The sequence below is a fragment of the Somniosus microcephalus genome, chromosome 4 (assembly GCF_052327205.1).
Source record: "Somniosus microcephalus isolate GS21.2 chromosome 4, FLI_Smic_1.0, whole genome shotgun sequence".
Classification (NCBI taxonomy): Eukaryota; Metazoa; Chordata; class Chondrichthyes; order Squaliformes; family Somniosidae; genus Somniosus; species Somniosus microcephalus.
This window is the reverse complement of record NC_140990.1, coordinates 252,198,450-252,214,209: the sequence shown is the minus strand read 5'-3', so window position 1 is coordinate 252,214,209 and position 15,760 is coordinate 252,198,450. Positions and strand designations below refer to the sequence as shown.

General features: G+C 46.9%; 1 protein-coding gene across 1 annotated transcript in view; it reads right to left on the bottom strand.

Moving 5' to 3' along the window:
• The window catches only part of col28a2a (collagen, type XXVIII, alpha 2a), a 177,599-nt gene that overhangs the window by 97,964 nt on the left and 63,875 nt on the right, over nucleotides 1-15,760 (bottom strand). Inside the window, exons 11-12 of the mRNA XM_085986214.1 lie at nucleotides 11,969-12,037; nucleotides 9,555-9,623 (exon numbers count right to left, since the gene is read on the bottom strand). Coding sequence (XP_085842340.1) covers nucleotides 9,555-9,623; nucleotides 11,969-12,037 — 138 coding nt within the window. The remainder of the gene's footprint in view (nucleotides 1-9,554; nucleotides 9,624-11,968; nucleotides 12,038-15,760) is intronic.

Here is a 15,760-nt window from a genome sequence, read left to right as displayed (position 1 = left end):
GTTTTCGGAAGTCCGGATAAAGGGTAGTCTACCTGTACTGGTTTCCTAGAATGACCCAGTGTCAAAAAGATTTAGCACCATTGATACTTTGTCATGTACTGTGACCACTATCCTTGTTCTTGATGTGGTCTGCAGCTTGTCCTGTAGGAGAAGGCAATACTCTTCGGGGGCTTTAGAGGTGAATCAAAGCATCCAGAGACATAACTCAAATGAAAGGTTTGAAAAGGTGCATGGTGGACTGTAGGCTCTGTTCACAGGAGATCTCCATGAAGGCCTGGCTCTTCTCCAGTGCTGCCTGATTCATCCAGTTTCTATTGCAGCCTCTTGCTCATCATCTTCTTCTTCTTCAAACATATACAATGGAATGCCCATTGGAAATCCCATTTTGAAATCTTGGAAGACATGTCCCAAAAATTGGTCAGTGTACAATACTCCAAAAATCAAGCTTGAAGCTCCTGAACTGCAATTCTGAATTTTTTCCCAAAATGACCAAGGCTAAGACAAATTATAGCAGAAAGATGTTTTGGGTGACTGTAGCCTTTGAGAGATGACAGGCTGGATTCACTTCCCATTGGCAGGTTAGCAACGTGGTGTGACTTCTGCTCGACTTCACGAGTCCAATGCTAACCTGTTCAAGTTTCCTGGACAGACTCATTAGTAATACCTCTTTATTAGACTGACCTCTGCTGGGCAGGAGGGTAATTGAGTGGTACTGTAATGTTTAAAATGCTGCAGCTGTTAAAGGGCACACGAGCACCAATGACGGGGGTGGAGGGGCGGGTGGGGGTGGAGAGGGCTAGCAGCTGGATGGGCTCCCAGATCTACTGATTCTTCAGTGGTTGGTTGAGGTTGAAAAATTGAGTCGTGCCCACTTTGGGGTACTAACTTCGCCGGGGCGCTACATTTGGGGTGCTGCATTTAGCGCCCCGAAAAAATATCACCCCCACAGCCGAAATTCATCGGTAGCGTCCCAAGAAGGAAGCGGGGTGCTACTGGAAGCGCCCCGCCTCCCTCTTGGGGTGCTGCGAGTGAATATAGCAGCGCGCCGCGGTACTGCAGGCCTTCCTCCCCTTCTTAAAGGGGAGGGGCCTTGCGCAGCGTGACCCGGGGCCCAACTGGGCCACCAAAGATCAGAGTGCTGGCAAAAGAGCCCGGCACTCAACACAAGTGCCGGGCTCATGGAGCGCAGCCGGCACTCCGCAGGGGTGGGGGGGAGGCTACAGAGGAGGCTGGGGATGGCAGAGGGGGCAGGTGCTGGCAGGCGGCCAGCAACAAAAATGGCCACCCGGCATCTTCCCTTTAATTAGCGCCGCCCTGGCCGCAGGTAGGCCCCCCTGACCCCATCAGACATAGTGTCCGGCAGTAAGTCAGGGGGCGCTACCGAAGATCTCGGCCGGGGCGCAAGCAGGGCGCTAATGGTTACCGCCGCCGCTAACATCCTGCTGAATTTCGCGGGAGCTACCAGAAAAAAGTTATTTAAATCCAGCTTTTATCGGTATTTGTAAGTAAAATTGAAATTATGTCAACATATTGCAAAATAGGGCGCTAACGGGAGGCGCAAAGCAACATGTCTGTGCATTTGAAAAGTACATGAACAGCTGCTAGTGCCATGAATTCTGCTTCTGGGGCACTCCACCAAACTTGCAGTGTCGTGCTGTTAAGCCATTTTAGAAGGCAACATTGTAAAATGAAGCAAAATGTAAGCACACTTCCTGGGACCAGCAAATCTCTTCTTCCCAGCTCCCAGGTTCTGTTGTAGGGTTCGAAAATCCACAACCACGGTTTACCAAAAATTGGATTGCTCTATACAGTTTAAAACCAACATTTTCGGCCAAGGCAGAGGTCCCGACAAGCAGGCTGGGATATGCCTGGGACATCCGAATACAGGGGACTGTGGCTCAGAGGCGAGCCATAGATGTCGGCCAATCGAAGCAGAGTGCATTCTCAAAGGCCAATCAGGGGACCGAGTCAGACCTGAAGCGAGGAAACCCCTGGCCAATGGGGACCACCCGGTCCGGGTTTGAATATGTGACTCACCCCTAATCGGGCTATGAATACAAGCCATCATCACCTTAATCAACTCGGACTAGGGACAATAGTCTTGGGATCACTACAGTTAAGAGGTGGCCCAAACTAATCAAGTCCCAGGACTGACACAATGGGGCAGCAGACTTGGAGGAGCCGATGTGCACTCAAAACAATACCCCTGTCCTCACACCTACCTGTATAAATATGGAACACAAGAAAGACCAACGCTGAGAGAGAACTATTACCAGAAGAACGAACAGGAGAGTGAGTTAAGACGCTGAGGGAAAAGACGAGCCCGGGAGGGACGAGCTGGGGCGAACTAACATCTAAAGAACTCCAACCGCGCTGAGGAGAAGATCCACCATCAGGCCCCAGGCTCAATCGGTATACTGAAGGTTTACTCCGCTACCAGACGGCGCAACATCGCCGCAAGAAGCTGTACCGTATACCGACTCCCGTTCCGGGGACCTCGACAAGAAGACACCAACGACCGAAGTGGCTGTGGAAGACGGCATTCACTCCAGTCATTTCGGGAACCTTTTCCATCAAGCACAAACCAACCAACGACAACCGACCAAAAGCGCAATCAACAAAACCAAACTTCGAGAAAACCCGACCAGACGCAGCAAGGTCCTCTCCGAGGTTCGGGGTACGGTGAACCCCGAGGCACAGGTCGAATTCCGACGACGACAGAAAAACAACAACCCAACAACCGCACTCAAAATTCCATCTGTCAAGGGAGGAGGCTGTGAGTATAATCCAAGGGCCTGCAACTGTCAGTCTAGTTTAGGTAGGAAAGTGGGTTGGTGGGATTGGACTTGGTAAAGATAAAACTGTGTAAACATTCTCGTTGTGTCCGTTCTCTCTCATATTTTATTTATAGTTATAAATGTGTGTGTGTGTTTATTACGTTTGTGGTAGAACTTACCTTGGCAAATAAAATTGGTTGTCACCTGTTCTTTTCCAAGGACTACTTGTCTCCGAGTGTCTATTTAAAGTGCATCGTTCTCCACCCAAATTCTGGAGTTAGAACCAGATAGGGGCATTAGGGCGCTTCGAACCTGCCAAACAAGGGAACAGCAGACTAGGGAAAAGAGAGAGGACTCCAGGAGCACTTGGGCTCAGGAGTACCCCACAGATTAGGTATAAACTGTGCGGGTCGCCACCGTATTTTAGTCCTCCTCTATAAGCTGTTGCTCTCTATCTCCTTAGAGAGTGTTTAGTGACACCCGACCTGCAGGCTAACATAAGCTGCAAGGGTATGAAGGAGACCGAGGCCCAATACATCAACAGGCACTAAAGACCCCTGCAATTGGACAGAGCAGAGCCCCATCCCCTTACACTGTGCACAGGTGAGCATTCCAACTGAACCGCCTCCTTCCAGGCAGCTCTTGACTGGAGTATGGCCATGAGCTCCCAAAAAGAACCTGCTCACTCAGTGGTCCCATCTTGCCCTCCCTAATTAGTTCCCCCACAAGATATATCGAATTCAAAATCCTCCTGCTCACTTACAAATCCCTAGCCTCACTCAACCTTACCTCTGCAGCCTCCACAGCCCGTGTCTTTTGGTCCTTCAACTCTGACTATTACGTCCGTGAATGATTGAGATACGGACAGTAGGAGTTGAACAAAACAGGTCTTTACTGATGGAAGTCAATAGTGAAACTGAAAACACAGAGGCTCACTAGCGCCTTTTATACAGGGGTGGTCACTGCTGGTACTGCAGTCTGAGACCAGTTATTCTCTTAAAGGTACATACACAACAATTCCTCCCCTTTTAGATAAACAGTACATAACATTCATTGAACAACTAAATGATAACTAATTACAATCACAATTACGGTTGCTAGATACATTGGTTAAGTTTAAGCAATTATAAGTTCAGTCTTTGAGGAGGCTTCCTGATTCTGTCTGGATAATGCCTCTTTGGGGTATCAGGTTCTTCTGGCAATGTTGAGTCTGGATCAATGTCGTTGTTTGGTTCATCTGCTTCCAATATTACCGGTTCTGCGGTAGCTGCAATTGGAACGTCGATTTCATTACCAGGTGTATCAGATCGTGGTGTGGAGTTGACGTTTCCCAGTGACTCTAGAATCTGGTCAGCATGGCATCTTACAATGCTCTCCCCAACGTCCACGGTATACATGAGAGGTCCTTGCCGTGTACAAATCGTTCCTGGCTGCCATTTCTCAGTGCGGTAGTCCCGGGCCAAAACTGGTTGACCTATCTTAAAACACCTGGTCGGCCTTTCATTCATATTCTGAAACTGCCTGTTCTCCACATCTCTTCGGACGTTTGGCTTAACCAAATCCAAGCGGCACTGTAGTCTTCGATTGAAGAACATCATGGCTGGAGTTTGGTTGGTAACCGCATGTGTCGCATTCCGGTAGGCAAACAAGAAGTTGGCCACCTTGTGTTGTAGGGGTATATCTTCATTACACATTGCCTTGATAGCCTTCTTGAATGTTTGGACAAACCTCTCGGCCAATCCATTAGTGGCTGGATGATATGGGGCAGATGTGTAATGCTTAACACCATTGTTCTTTAAGAACCTCCGGAACTCTTCAGACACAAACTGTGGTCCATTGTCAGAGCAAATCTGTTCAGGCAGCCCATTCCTGGCGAATATGGTTCGTAAAACTGTGATAGTTTTTTCCGTGGTGGTTGAGGACATTTTTATTACCTCTGGCCACTTTGAATGTGCATCCACTGCAATTAAAAACATCGAGTCCATGAAGGGACCAGCAAAATCAATGTGCACCCTTTGCCATGGAGATGAGGGCCACTCCCATGGATGCAGAGGAGCTTGTGGTGGGGTGTTTTGGACCTTCTGGCATCCTGCACAGCTCTTGGTCATCTCTTCGATTTCTCTATCGATTCCCGGCCACCACACAAATGCTCTGGCTAAGTTCTTCATTTTTACCCCACCCAGATGACCCTCATGAAGCTCATTGAGCACTCTATCCGTCAACTTAGGTGGAATTACTACTCTGGGTCCACACATCAAGGTTCCTCTGCACACTGACAGCTGTTCTCTTCTCGGCGAGAATGCTGGCAGCAGTGGTTCGCCATGTGCTGGCCATCCCTTCACCGTTAAATCATAGACCCGTGATAGTGTCGGGTCATTCCGTGTTTCCTTTTCTATGTTTGCATTCGTCACAGGGAGACATTCGACTATGGTCGAGTGGAATAACTCCATTGGATCCACTGCAAGGTCTTCTTCTTCCACCGTCGGCAACGGTAGGCGTGACAATGCATCAGCATTTCCATGCTGTTTAGTTCCTTTGTACTCGATGTCATATTGGTGTGCCCCTAGGCAAAGGGACCACCTCTGCAACCGTTGTGCTGTCATTATCGGTACGCCCTTCTGAGGGTTGAAAATGGAGACAAGAGGTTGATGATCGGTTAGTAGAGTAAATTTTTGACCGTGCAGGTAGTGATTGAACTTCTTCACCCCCCACACTAGGCTGAGGGCCTCTCTGTCAATCTGAGCATAGTTACGCTCGGCAGAAGTTAACGAGCGTGACGCAAAAACTATCGGCCTCTCTAAACCATCAAGGAATTTATGTGACAGTACCGCCCCAATGCCGTAGGGAGACGCATCACACGCCAGTCTGATCGGCAGTGCTGGGTTGTAGTGAGCCAATACTTCCTTTGAAGTGATTAAGTCCTTACTCTTCTGAAAGGCTCGCTTACAATCATCGCCCCATTTCCATGCTACCCCCGTTCGTAGCAGGGCGTTCAGTGGGTGCAGAATTGTCGACAAATTCAGCAAAAACTTATGGTAGTAATTCACCAATCCGAGGAATGACCTCAGTTGCGACACATTTTCAGGCGCTGGGGCCTTAACAACCGCTTCAATTTTGTCAGGGGACTTATGTAACCCCTCTTCATCAATCATGTGGCCACAATACGATATCTGTTTCTTAAAAAATTCGCACTTGGGACGGTTGGCTCGCAGCCCATGTTCCCGTAGTCTAGTGAGCACCTGTTCTAGGTTGTTAAGGTGTTCACTGTCATCTTCACCTGTCACAAGGATGTCGTCCAAGTAACACTGAGTCCCCGGAATCCCTTGCAGGACTTGTTCCATCGCTCTATGCCATATCGCCGGAGCCGATGCTACTCCGAATACCAATCGATGATACTGGTAAAGACCTTTGTGAGTGTTTATTGTGAGATTCTTCCTAGAGGACTCTTCAACCTCCATCTGCAAATATGCTTGTGCTAGGTCAATTTTTGTAAAACGCTTCCCTCCAGACAGTGAGGCGAAGATGTCTTTTATCCTTGGAAGAGGATATTGTACTGTGTGAAGGACTGGGTTCACCGTCACCTGAAATCCCCACAGATGCGAATCTTCCTTGGCTCCCCGGACTTATTGCTTAAAGTTTTCTTCATGACAGGAACGATGGGTGTCGCCCACTCGCTCCAGTCAACCTTAGACAACACGCCTGCCTTCTCCAAATTCTCCAGCTCTGCCTCGACGGCTGGGCGAATTGCATATGGTACCGGTCTTGCTTTGAAAAACTTGGGAACTGCATTCTCTTCTATTTTTATCGAGGCGGTTACGCCTTTAAGCGTGCCCAGTTCTTCTTGAAATACCTCTTTGGCGTTAGCTAAGATTGTTGACAATCGTCCAGGAGTGACGTCTTCATCTTTTTTACCGTCCACCGTCATTGCATGAATGGAGTGCCAATCTAAGTTTATCTTCCTGATCCATTCCCATCCCAATAACGGTGGTCCACCATTTGGCAGTATGTAGAGATACAATTTCCGTATTTTCTTGCCGTTGTATTCGACAGGCACCCTTATTTTTCCTCTGGGGTATACTTTTTGCCCCGTATACGTCGTCAAGACGATGGATGTCTCTCTCAAGGGTATGTGTGAAAATAGCCGCTCGTAGTCTCGTCGATTCATGACGGTTAGCGCTGATCCTGTATCCAATTCCATTTTAACTTGGGACCCTGCTATCGTGAGGGTGACCCAAATGGTTCGGTGATCCTCTTTTGTGATTACATTGTGAAGTTTGAGACAGCTTAGTCTCCTGTTCCCGGATTCACTATCGCTCATCTGGTCTTCGGAACTACTGTCCGTCATCTTTTGTGCTTTCTTGTACGGTTCCTTAGTAGCCTTTTTGCTGTCGCTGGTCTTCTTCCCAGACCTGCAAACTCGTGCAATGTGTCACATCTTCCCACATTGCCTGCATATTTTGTCCTTGGACCAGCAGTCCTTCTGGTCATGGTTAGTTCTGCCGCAGCGATAACATTTTGCAAATCCCCATGTCATTTCGTGGGTGCCGTATTCCTGTGGTTTTTGTTGAATTTCTGCAGCTCCCCTGGCTGCTGCTTCATACGATACTGCCACGCTGAAAGCCTTATCTAGCGTCAGCTCTTTCTCTGAGAGTAACTTCTTCTGTGTTCCTTCACTCAGGAGTCCACAGACAAATTTGTCCCGTAGGGTATCTGCCAGTCCTGCTCCGAACTGGCAGTGCTTTGATAGCTTGCGCAGTTCCGTAAGGTACTCAGCATTGCTCTCATCTTTATGCGGAGTTCTCCTGTGGAATTTAAATCTTTCTGCTATCAACAGCGGTGCAGGGTTTAGGTGTTCCTATAGGACAGCAACAATTTCGTTAAAACTCTTCGCCGTCGGCTTGGCTGGAGTAATCAGGTCCCGCAATAGGCCGTACGTTCTAGCGCCCATTAAGTTTAGCAATATCGATGCCTTTTTCTCCTCCGCTATTTCGTTTGCCTCGAAATATACCTCGACTCTTTCCACATACGTGGTCCAGTCCTCTATTGTATTATTAAAAGCAGTGATACAGCCAGTCTTCGGCATCTTGCAAATCTAAAATGGCGCCTCCCGCGCTTTGCCTTCTTCCCCGATTTAACAAAATGGCGCCTCCCGCGCTTTGCCTTCTTCCCCGATTTAACAAAATGGCGCCTCCCGCGCTTTGCCTTCTTCCCCGATTTAACAAAATGGCGCCTCCCGCGCTTTGCCTTCTTCCCCGCTGTTGTTATCGCTGCTTTCCGCGGTTCCCATTGCAACCTGCAGCTCCTCGCGGTTTCTTGCGCGTTTAATATTTAAAAAAAAAAATATTTTCCCGTCGTGGAACAATCCTGTGGGACTCTTGCCTCCCTCTTCGCGGGTCTATATGCAGCCTGGCTTCGTAGCACCGGCCGCGCCCTGTGTGCTCCACCCTCTCTCTCTCTTCTTCCCGACAACGCTGCTCGGCCCTGTTGCAAACCACCCGCTCGAGTTCGCGACCGTCGCAGCCCAGGAAGGATCAGTGCACTACCTGCCACCAGCCCGATTAGCTGAAGCACCGTCGACAGGAACCAGGCCCCGCTTCCGACAGCTTCTCCAGCAATCTTCAACTCCGCAAACACAGGGGCGGATGCCCACGGTCGACGCCCGTTTCTAAAGCCTCTTACTTTCTTTTCTTTCTGGCCTCGACCTCTGCTCACTTCGCTGTAGGAATGGATCCCAGGAGGTGGTGCAGACTGTGGGTAGGTTCGTATCTGCTCGTCACCAGTATTACGTCCGTGAATGATTGAGACACGGACAGCAGGAGTTGAACAAAACAGGTCTTTACTGATGGAAGTCAATAGTGAAACTGAAAACACAGAGGCTCACTAGCGCCTTTTATACAGGGGTGGTCACTGCCGGTACTGCAGTCTGAGACCAGTTATTCTCTTAAAGGTACATACACAACACTGACCACTTGTGCATTTCCCCCCTCCCACATTCCACTATTGGTGGCAGAACCTTCATCATCTCAGCTCCTCCCTCTTGATAATTCTCTCCTCGTCTTTAGTAGCCTTCTCAAAACCTCACTTTTCAACCTATTCCTAAACTCCCCTACTAATGCTCAGCATCTTTTTTGCCTCTGTGAAGGCCTCAGGATATTTTCTATGTTAAAGGTGCTATATAAATGTAAGTTGTTATGTCTGCCCATCTTCTGATTTCTCACTTTGGGCAAAACAAGCTGAATTTTACTAACATTCAGAAGATCTATATAGTTGATAGTAAGAGAGTATGTGACATTGTTGGATAATATTTTCTGTAAATTACAAAGACATGTTATCAAATGAGATAAAACACAAAAACAACAGAAGACTTTAACTTTTTACATGTAAATGTAAGTCTAGAAAAATTACTTAACATAGAAGTCTAGATATTAATAAATAATAGGATAGATTTTGGTCTGTATTGCCTAGGTATAAAAGTATCAGCTGGGAGGAGTGCGGAGAGGAAAGATCCGATGGGAAGGGGATGGCAGGCTCACAATGGATCCTGTTCTATTTTCCTTCCAATTTAACAAATGGAAAGAGAATCAGTTGGGCTTCTTTAAGGGCATGCAATATTTTGTGCCCAGGTGGTACAGAGGAAAGTCTACCCCATTATTTGTTAATATCCAGTCTCTTTGAAGTCTGCACCAGTTGGGAATATTTTCATTTTATCTATTCAGCCGTCTATGTTAAATTTTGGGCATAGATTTCAAACACGTTTTGTAACATAATGGAACTCACTGGCAATCCAGGTTCACCAATCCCAGGTGGGCCAGCAGGCCCTGGTCTTCCCAGGAAACCAATATCACCCTAAACAAAGAAAGATGAATTAAGTGCAAAATACAATTATGTTCTATTTAAAAATCCTGTTTGCTTCTCTTAAAAATAGAATCGCCTCTTGTTGAGGTGACTGAATAGAGAACTGATATACAGTTATTTGTATTTTACAATGTAAAAGAAACTTTGGAATTTTTAATTAATATGTTATAAATCTTTTGTCAATATGCTGCACTAAAGAGCAGATTCTAGCACTGATTCTCAATACGAGATTATTTCAGAATTTTTTTTTAGAAATCCAATTCTTACGATGTGAATATAACTCAGTCTGTATCTCTGTCTTCATGAATGGCTCAGAACAAAAATGTCACGTTGCAACATTTCTAGTGATTGCTCAAACTCTTAATAAAACACAAGTCATATCTTTGAAAAAAACTGGATTGTGTTCCCTTAAGGTGAATATCATCCACATGATAGAGTGCCTTGCAGCAATGGTGCTAAGTCCTTTGGGTAGCCAATGTCATTGCACGTTTGAAGTGTTTTTGTACTTAAGCTATAGTCTGTCTCTTGTATTTACAGCATCAACGTTGTCAATCTATACCACGAGAAAGGAAAACTGAGAAGCTGCCATTAATCAATAGACAACCAGCAATTCCAGGGAATCCTTTGCTCCCTGGGTAAGGCAATGTTGCAAAGGTTTCAGTTCACACATCATGATATTGAAAAGTCCCTTAGCATTGTACTACCAGTACTACTCAAATGTTAAGAGTAGCTTTATTACAGTAATAGAACACAGAATTGTCTTCTATTACAGTAATACTAAAACTGTGAATGGACACTAAAAGGTACGCTTTACAAATCTGTGCTCCTGATGAAGAGCCTCGTGTGCTAAGGGTGCACATCAGGAATTCAGGTGTGGAGGTCAGCAGGCCGTGCAGCATTTTGCACCATTCATTTTAATTCATGGAAATCTTTTAAGGCCCACTGACCTCTGAACCCAAACTCCCAATATGTGCTCCTGGGGCACAAAACTCTACATTGGAAGTGCAAATTTGTAAAATCTACCTGTAAGCATTCCCAAGATCAAAACATTAGACTACCTACAAAGATACTGCCTCCCTTATTCTTTGAATGCAGTTCATTCTCCACATATCCATATCAGCAAACAGGAGAAAACACTAGCACTTTGTACTTTTCAGAGTTTGTTATCACATATAGGGCATTATAGTTTTGTTCTTTTCCCCAACTCTTGTTTTGCATACTGGCCTGACTCTAGGAGTATACTTCTGTTCCCTTTAAAGAAGCTGATACCAAGGAGATTGATTGGATACAATATTTACTGGGACTGAAGTCAATGGAAAGGAAAATTAGGCAGGGTGTATAACAGGCAGCCGATCCACAACACCAAGTTTACTGCCCGGTGGTGAAAGTTAAAATCTACCCCAATGTGTAAAATTAGGGGAATTTTTAAAAGTCTGGTTGTCTTGTAACATAACATCTAAAGTGTGGAGTTATAAACATATCTCCAGACATCCAAAACCAAGTAAGAGTAATAATATTGATTTTGTTCTCTTCTTGGTAAATATTAATTCCGCTGTATGAACAACTCACATTTTCGTTTTAGAGACCTGTAGTTAACAATGGGGGAGAAATTCGGGAGCGCCCCGTTTGGGGCGATAACTTTTAAAAGTTGAAAAAATTAACGTCAGGTGCTAATACTTTCCAACTTTAAAAAAATTCGGGGTTTGCGCTCCAGGAAGGAAGTGGAGCGCTAAATCAAATGCTTCACTTCCTTCCTGGAGCGCAGCAGGCGGGGCAGTAGGTGTGCAGCGCTGCACAATGGGCCGTGCAGCGCTGCCACGTTGGAAGGGCCATTGCTGCAGGCTCTGCAAGAGAAAGCAACTTACCTGGTCCCTGATGGCAGCCGCGATCTGGCCCGATCGGCCCGTGCACTACTGCAGAGTGCCAGACAGATCGCGCGCTGGGACAAAAAGCAAAAAAAAGAGAACGAGCATTTCAGTATTTTTTTTCCTACCTCGCCCACCTCGCCTTTAAGTATCGCAACCAAAGTGCCCGGCCTCCCGATAAACACCTCCTGCAGCTGCCGGTGTTTTTGCCTAGCGATGCTGCAGGGGGCGAAATCGAAGTTCAAGTAAAGGGCACTACCGGGGCAATGTGCACGGCGATGACTTCACGATCTCCGGGCAAAGGAGATCGGGGCACAACGCCATACTGTCGCCACAAACCTCCCGCCAAATTTAGCGGGAGGCGATATTCCCACCGCGCCCGGGTAGTAAGTCGTTAGCGGCCCGTTATCACACCCGGAGGTGCTAACAGGAGGCACTAACCAGCCGAATTTCTAGCCCATATTTCTTTACCTTTGGACCTGGAAGGCCGATTCCAGATTCACCAGTTAGCCCAGGTGGTCCAGTAAGTCCACGTTCACCCTAATAAAGCAGAATACTTTGATTATTTTCTTAAGCAAAGAAGTCTTGATTAGTGACAGATGAATTCTAAAAAGAGAAAAAAAAAGCTGATGTTAAATTGTGAGTTGAACACCAAATTGTCTAATATGGACTTATGATTAACATTTATTTGCTTTGCACAGTTTTTCTAGTGTGACAGAAAATATATAAAGACAATTTACAATTATGATTTTTTGACCTGAAGTAAAATAGGGCTGTATCTTACCTGAGGAGGCGTGCTGGGGACGGGACTGCTGGTTTCCGGGTTCTAGTCCCGCCCCCAGCAACGTCTGACGACCTGACGCTATTTTCCCCTGATTGGCCTTCTTAAGCCCGCCCTGCGGGCTTGCCGGCCAATTAAGGGGAAGCCAGTGTCAGATGACATCAGTGTATGACGCTTCATCTGCCGGTTTTGTGAAAGTGACAGGCCCCATCATTTTTTGACAGATGATTTGACAGTGTTTTACAGCATTGAGGTGTAATCACTGTCCAAATGTGAGCCCTTGCACCCAGGCTCACCAATGACTCTCTCCTTAGGAGAAAACAGATGGCAGCTGCATGTGAAATTGCAGAAGCCATCTGTCAATTCTCCCGATCAGATGAGGCTTCCCAGAAACATCAAATCTTGTCACTTGCAGATACATATAAACAGAATAAAAAAAATTCTCACTACATTCTCTCACCTGTCATACTTACCTCTGCACCATTGCACCCATCACACTACCTCTGCAGCTGTCATTTGCACACTTACACTGCAGCAGACCCACAACTCACCTCGCTGACCCTGACGGGGTTTCCCACCATCAGGAAGGCCGCATCAGCAGGCTGAAAATAGGGGAAAGCCTCTTAACTGCCTGTTAACTATCTGTTGGGAGGATTGAATCATTTACACACCCGGGCCTTAATAACATGCTACTGAATGGGTATCCCACTCCAGCTCGCAATATCGTGCGGCTCGAATGCTGCACTTGACAGCTGAAATTTAAGTCCGAGGGAAGGTGATCGTGGTGGCGGAGGGGGAAGGCAGCCCAGGGCAGCAGTATTCTTGTGGACCCTGGAGAAGCACTCCTGCTCCCATAAAAATAATTTTACACTTATCTTTTGGGTCCTTTTCTTTACTGATTTTACTGAGCGGAACATGTACGGTGCATGCAGCGTTCAGTAGGCCCTCTAAATTGCATTGAGATCCTATGAACATCTTAGGACCCGGATTTGCATTCATTAATGAGGCTCCCACTTGATTCAAGCAGGTACCTGGGTCGCCCTATGCAAGACCTGAGTTAAAATGGCGGTGGAGTGGGAACAGGCAGTAAGTCGACCACCTGAAATTTAACTTCACTACTGCCCCATGTCCACCAGCCAGAGGGAGTTAAAATTGCCTCTCTAGTGTCGGATATCCAGTGCAACAGCAATTTATAAGGAACTGCTGCTGCCACTAAAATGTATACTGTAGTATTAGGAGGCTGAAATCTGTTCAAAGCAATTCATGGATGGCTTAAGATGGAAGCAGGTCTAGGTTAAGAGGTACGACAGGCCCCCATTTTGGATTCATCCTGGCAGGATCTTCTGGATAAGATGCAGCATTGTAAAGTTGATTTATTTGGGGCAGAGCAATACTTTCCTCAAAACTGTCTCGTCTGCCTGGCAGGAGGTCACAGAACAAGTTAATCGCATCTCCCATTATGAGCCTAATGTGCAAAGCCTGTCTTTGCTGTCATTGCAGGAGGAAGTGAGAGCACTATCAAGAGTTTAAAATAAATTTAAATTCATTTAAGTCACAGCTCCCAACCACCTGCTCACGCCTCACCTCTTGACCTCTCATACCCTTTCTAGGAACTCACTAATGCTAAGGGCAACCTCTCGAAACGCCATTTACTCACCAGCCACTCTCATGACTCACTTTGCCTGCCACAAGGGCTACTGCTAGTCTTCAAGGACATTTCATTTAAAGGAACAATACATCTCCAATTCTCATCATCATGGGATGCATGCGCTCATATGGGGTAAGTGCCCATGACACTCACAGGCCTGTAACAATTCCTTCTCTCCCATCAAAGGAAAAGCTGGCCAACAAATAGCACCAGAGAAATATCACTGGGGTGGATCAGCATGATGGAAGGCCCTGAGTCCACAGGATGAAGAAGCTCTACCTCGGTGGGTCCGGTGCGGCCGGGGTCGGTGGCGGGTCCCGACCTCACTGCTGGCTCCAGCCCGCTCTGTAGGATGATTTTTACTGTGATTGGGCTTGTTAAGCCCACCCAGCGCGTTTGCCGGCCAATTGAAGGAAGCGGGTCTGATGACATCACTTGATGATGCGTCATCAGCCGGTTTCATCAAAGGGACCATGTGCAAATTGATTTTGACAGTTGTGCTGTCGGTGTTCTACAGCATTGAGGTGCTGCAAATACTGACAAGCACTGTACAGAGGTGCATGGCTGCACCCAGTCTCTCCCATGCAAAGCACGCAGGGAGGTCCTCTTCCCTTCCAATGGGTGGAGGAGACCTCCCCAGGAGACCAACGCAGCCTGGTTGCACATTGCACAGGAGGACACAAGCAGGGATGTCGTCGGGAGGACCAGGCTGCAGTGGCGCAAACCTTTCAATGATCTCAGTAGATCACAAAACAATACTGCAAAGCCACACTCAACCTCATCCTGCTGTGTCAATCATTACTTTGCCTTCCCTACCCTACTCCTGCACATCCTTACTCACACCAACTTACCTTGCACCTCCACCGATCCCCCTCTATCTATATTATCACTTCCCCATCTCACTAGCCACCCCTCACACTTACCCTCATCCTAGTCCAATCATACCAACTAACAACACACAAGGGTAGGCACTTGGGTGTTTTAGCCAATGTTCATGTGAAGTTTCTGTTAATGTGCTGTCAAACATTGAAATCTTTATTTTCAACACTTTGCGTTCTTGGACAGATTTGTGTGCACCTTTGGAAGTGGCTTAGTGAGTTGCAGTAAATGGTGAGACATAACGGTACCCCCCGCAATGTTGATGAAAGTGAAAGGAATGGCTTGGGCATTGTTGGGATGCTTTATGTTGTTGGTGTGGGGTGGTGCCAACCTGGCGCATCATGTGGCAGTCAGGGTGTGCAGCGTCAAGTGAAGTAAATCTGGCCATGGTGGGGCCATCCCTGGCGTCCTGGGCAGCAACGTGGTTGGGTGCTGATGCCCTCTGTCCTGTGCAGCATCAGTTGATTGTGGAGAAGGTTGGTGTTGTTGTTGGTCCTGCTGGTGTGCCTGGTGCTGCTGGTTTTGGGGTTGATCGTGGTAGGATTCTGAGGACCATGGTGAGATAGTTTCAACGGCACCGATGCTGATGTAACAGATGCCATGAGAACTTGAGATGACAGAAGCGATCTGTCAATGGTGAGAGTGGTTGTTCCAATGAGGTGACACTGGATAGAGAGTTTACTCCAAACACTTGCAACCTGCATAAAGCTCAATCTGTCTTCCAAATGCAGTAAGTATTATATCCGTGTATAATTGAGACACGGACTGCAGGAGTTGGTTATAACAGGTCTTTACTGAATGGAGACACCCTGGAACTACTATGCAAATGTTACTACACAGGCTTATATACAGGGGTGGTCACTACTGGTACTGCAGTATACAGGGGCTGCAGAATATAGTTCCTTCTGCAAAGTACATACAGTACAATTCCTCCCCTTTTAGCTAAACAGTACAT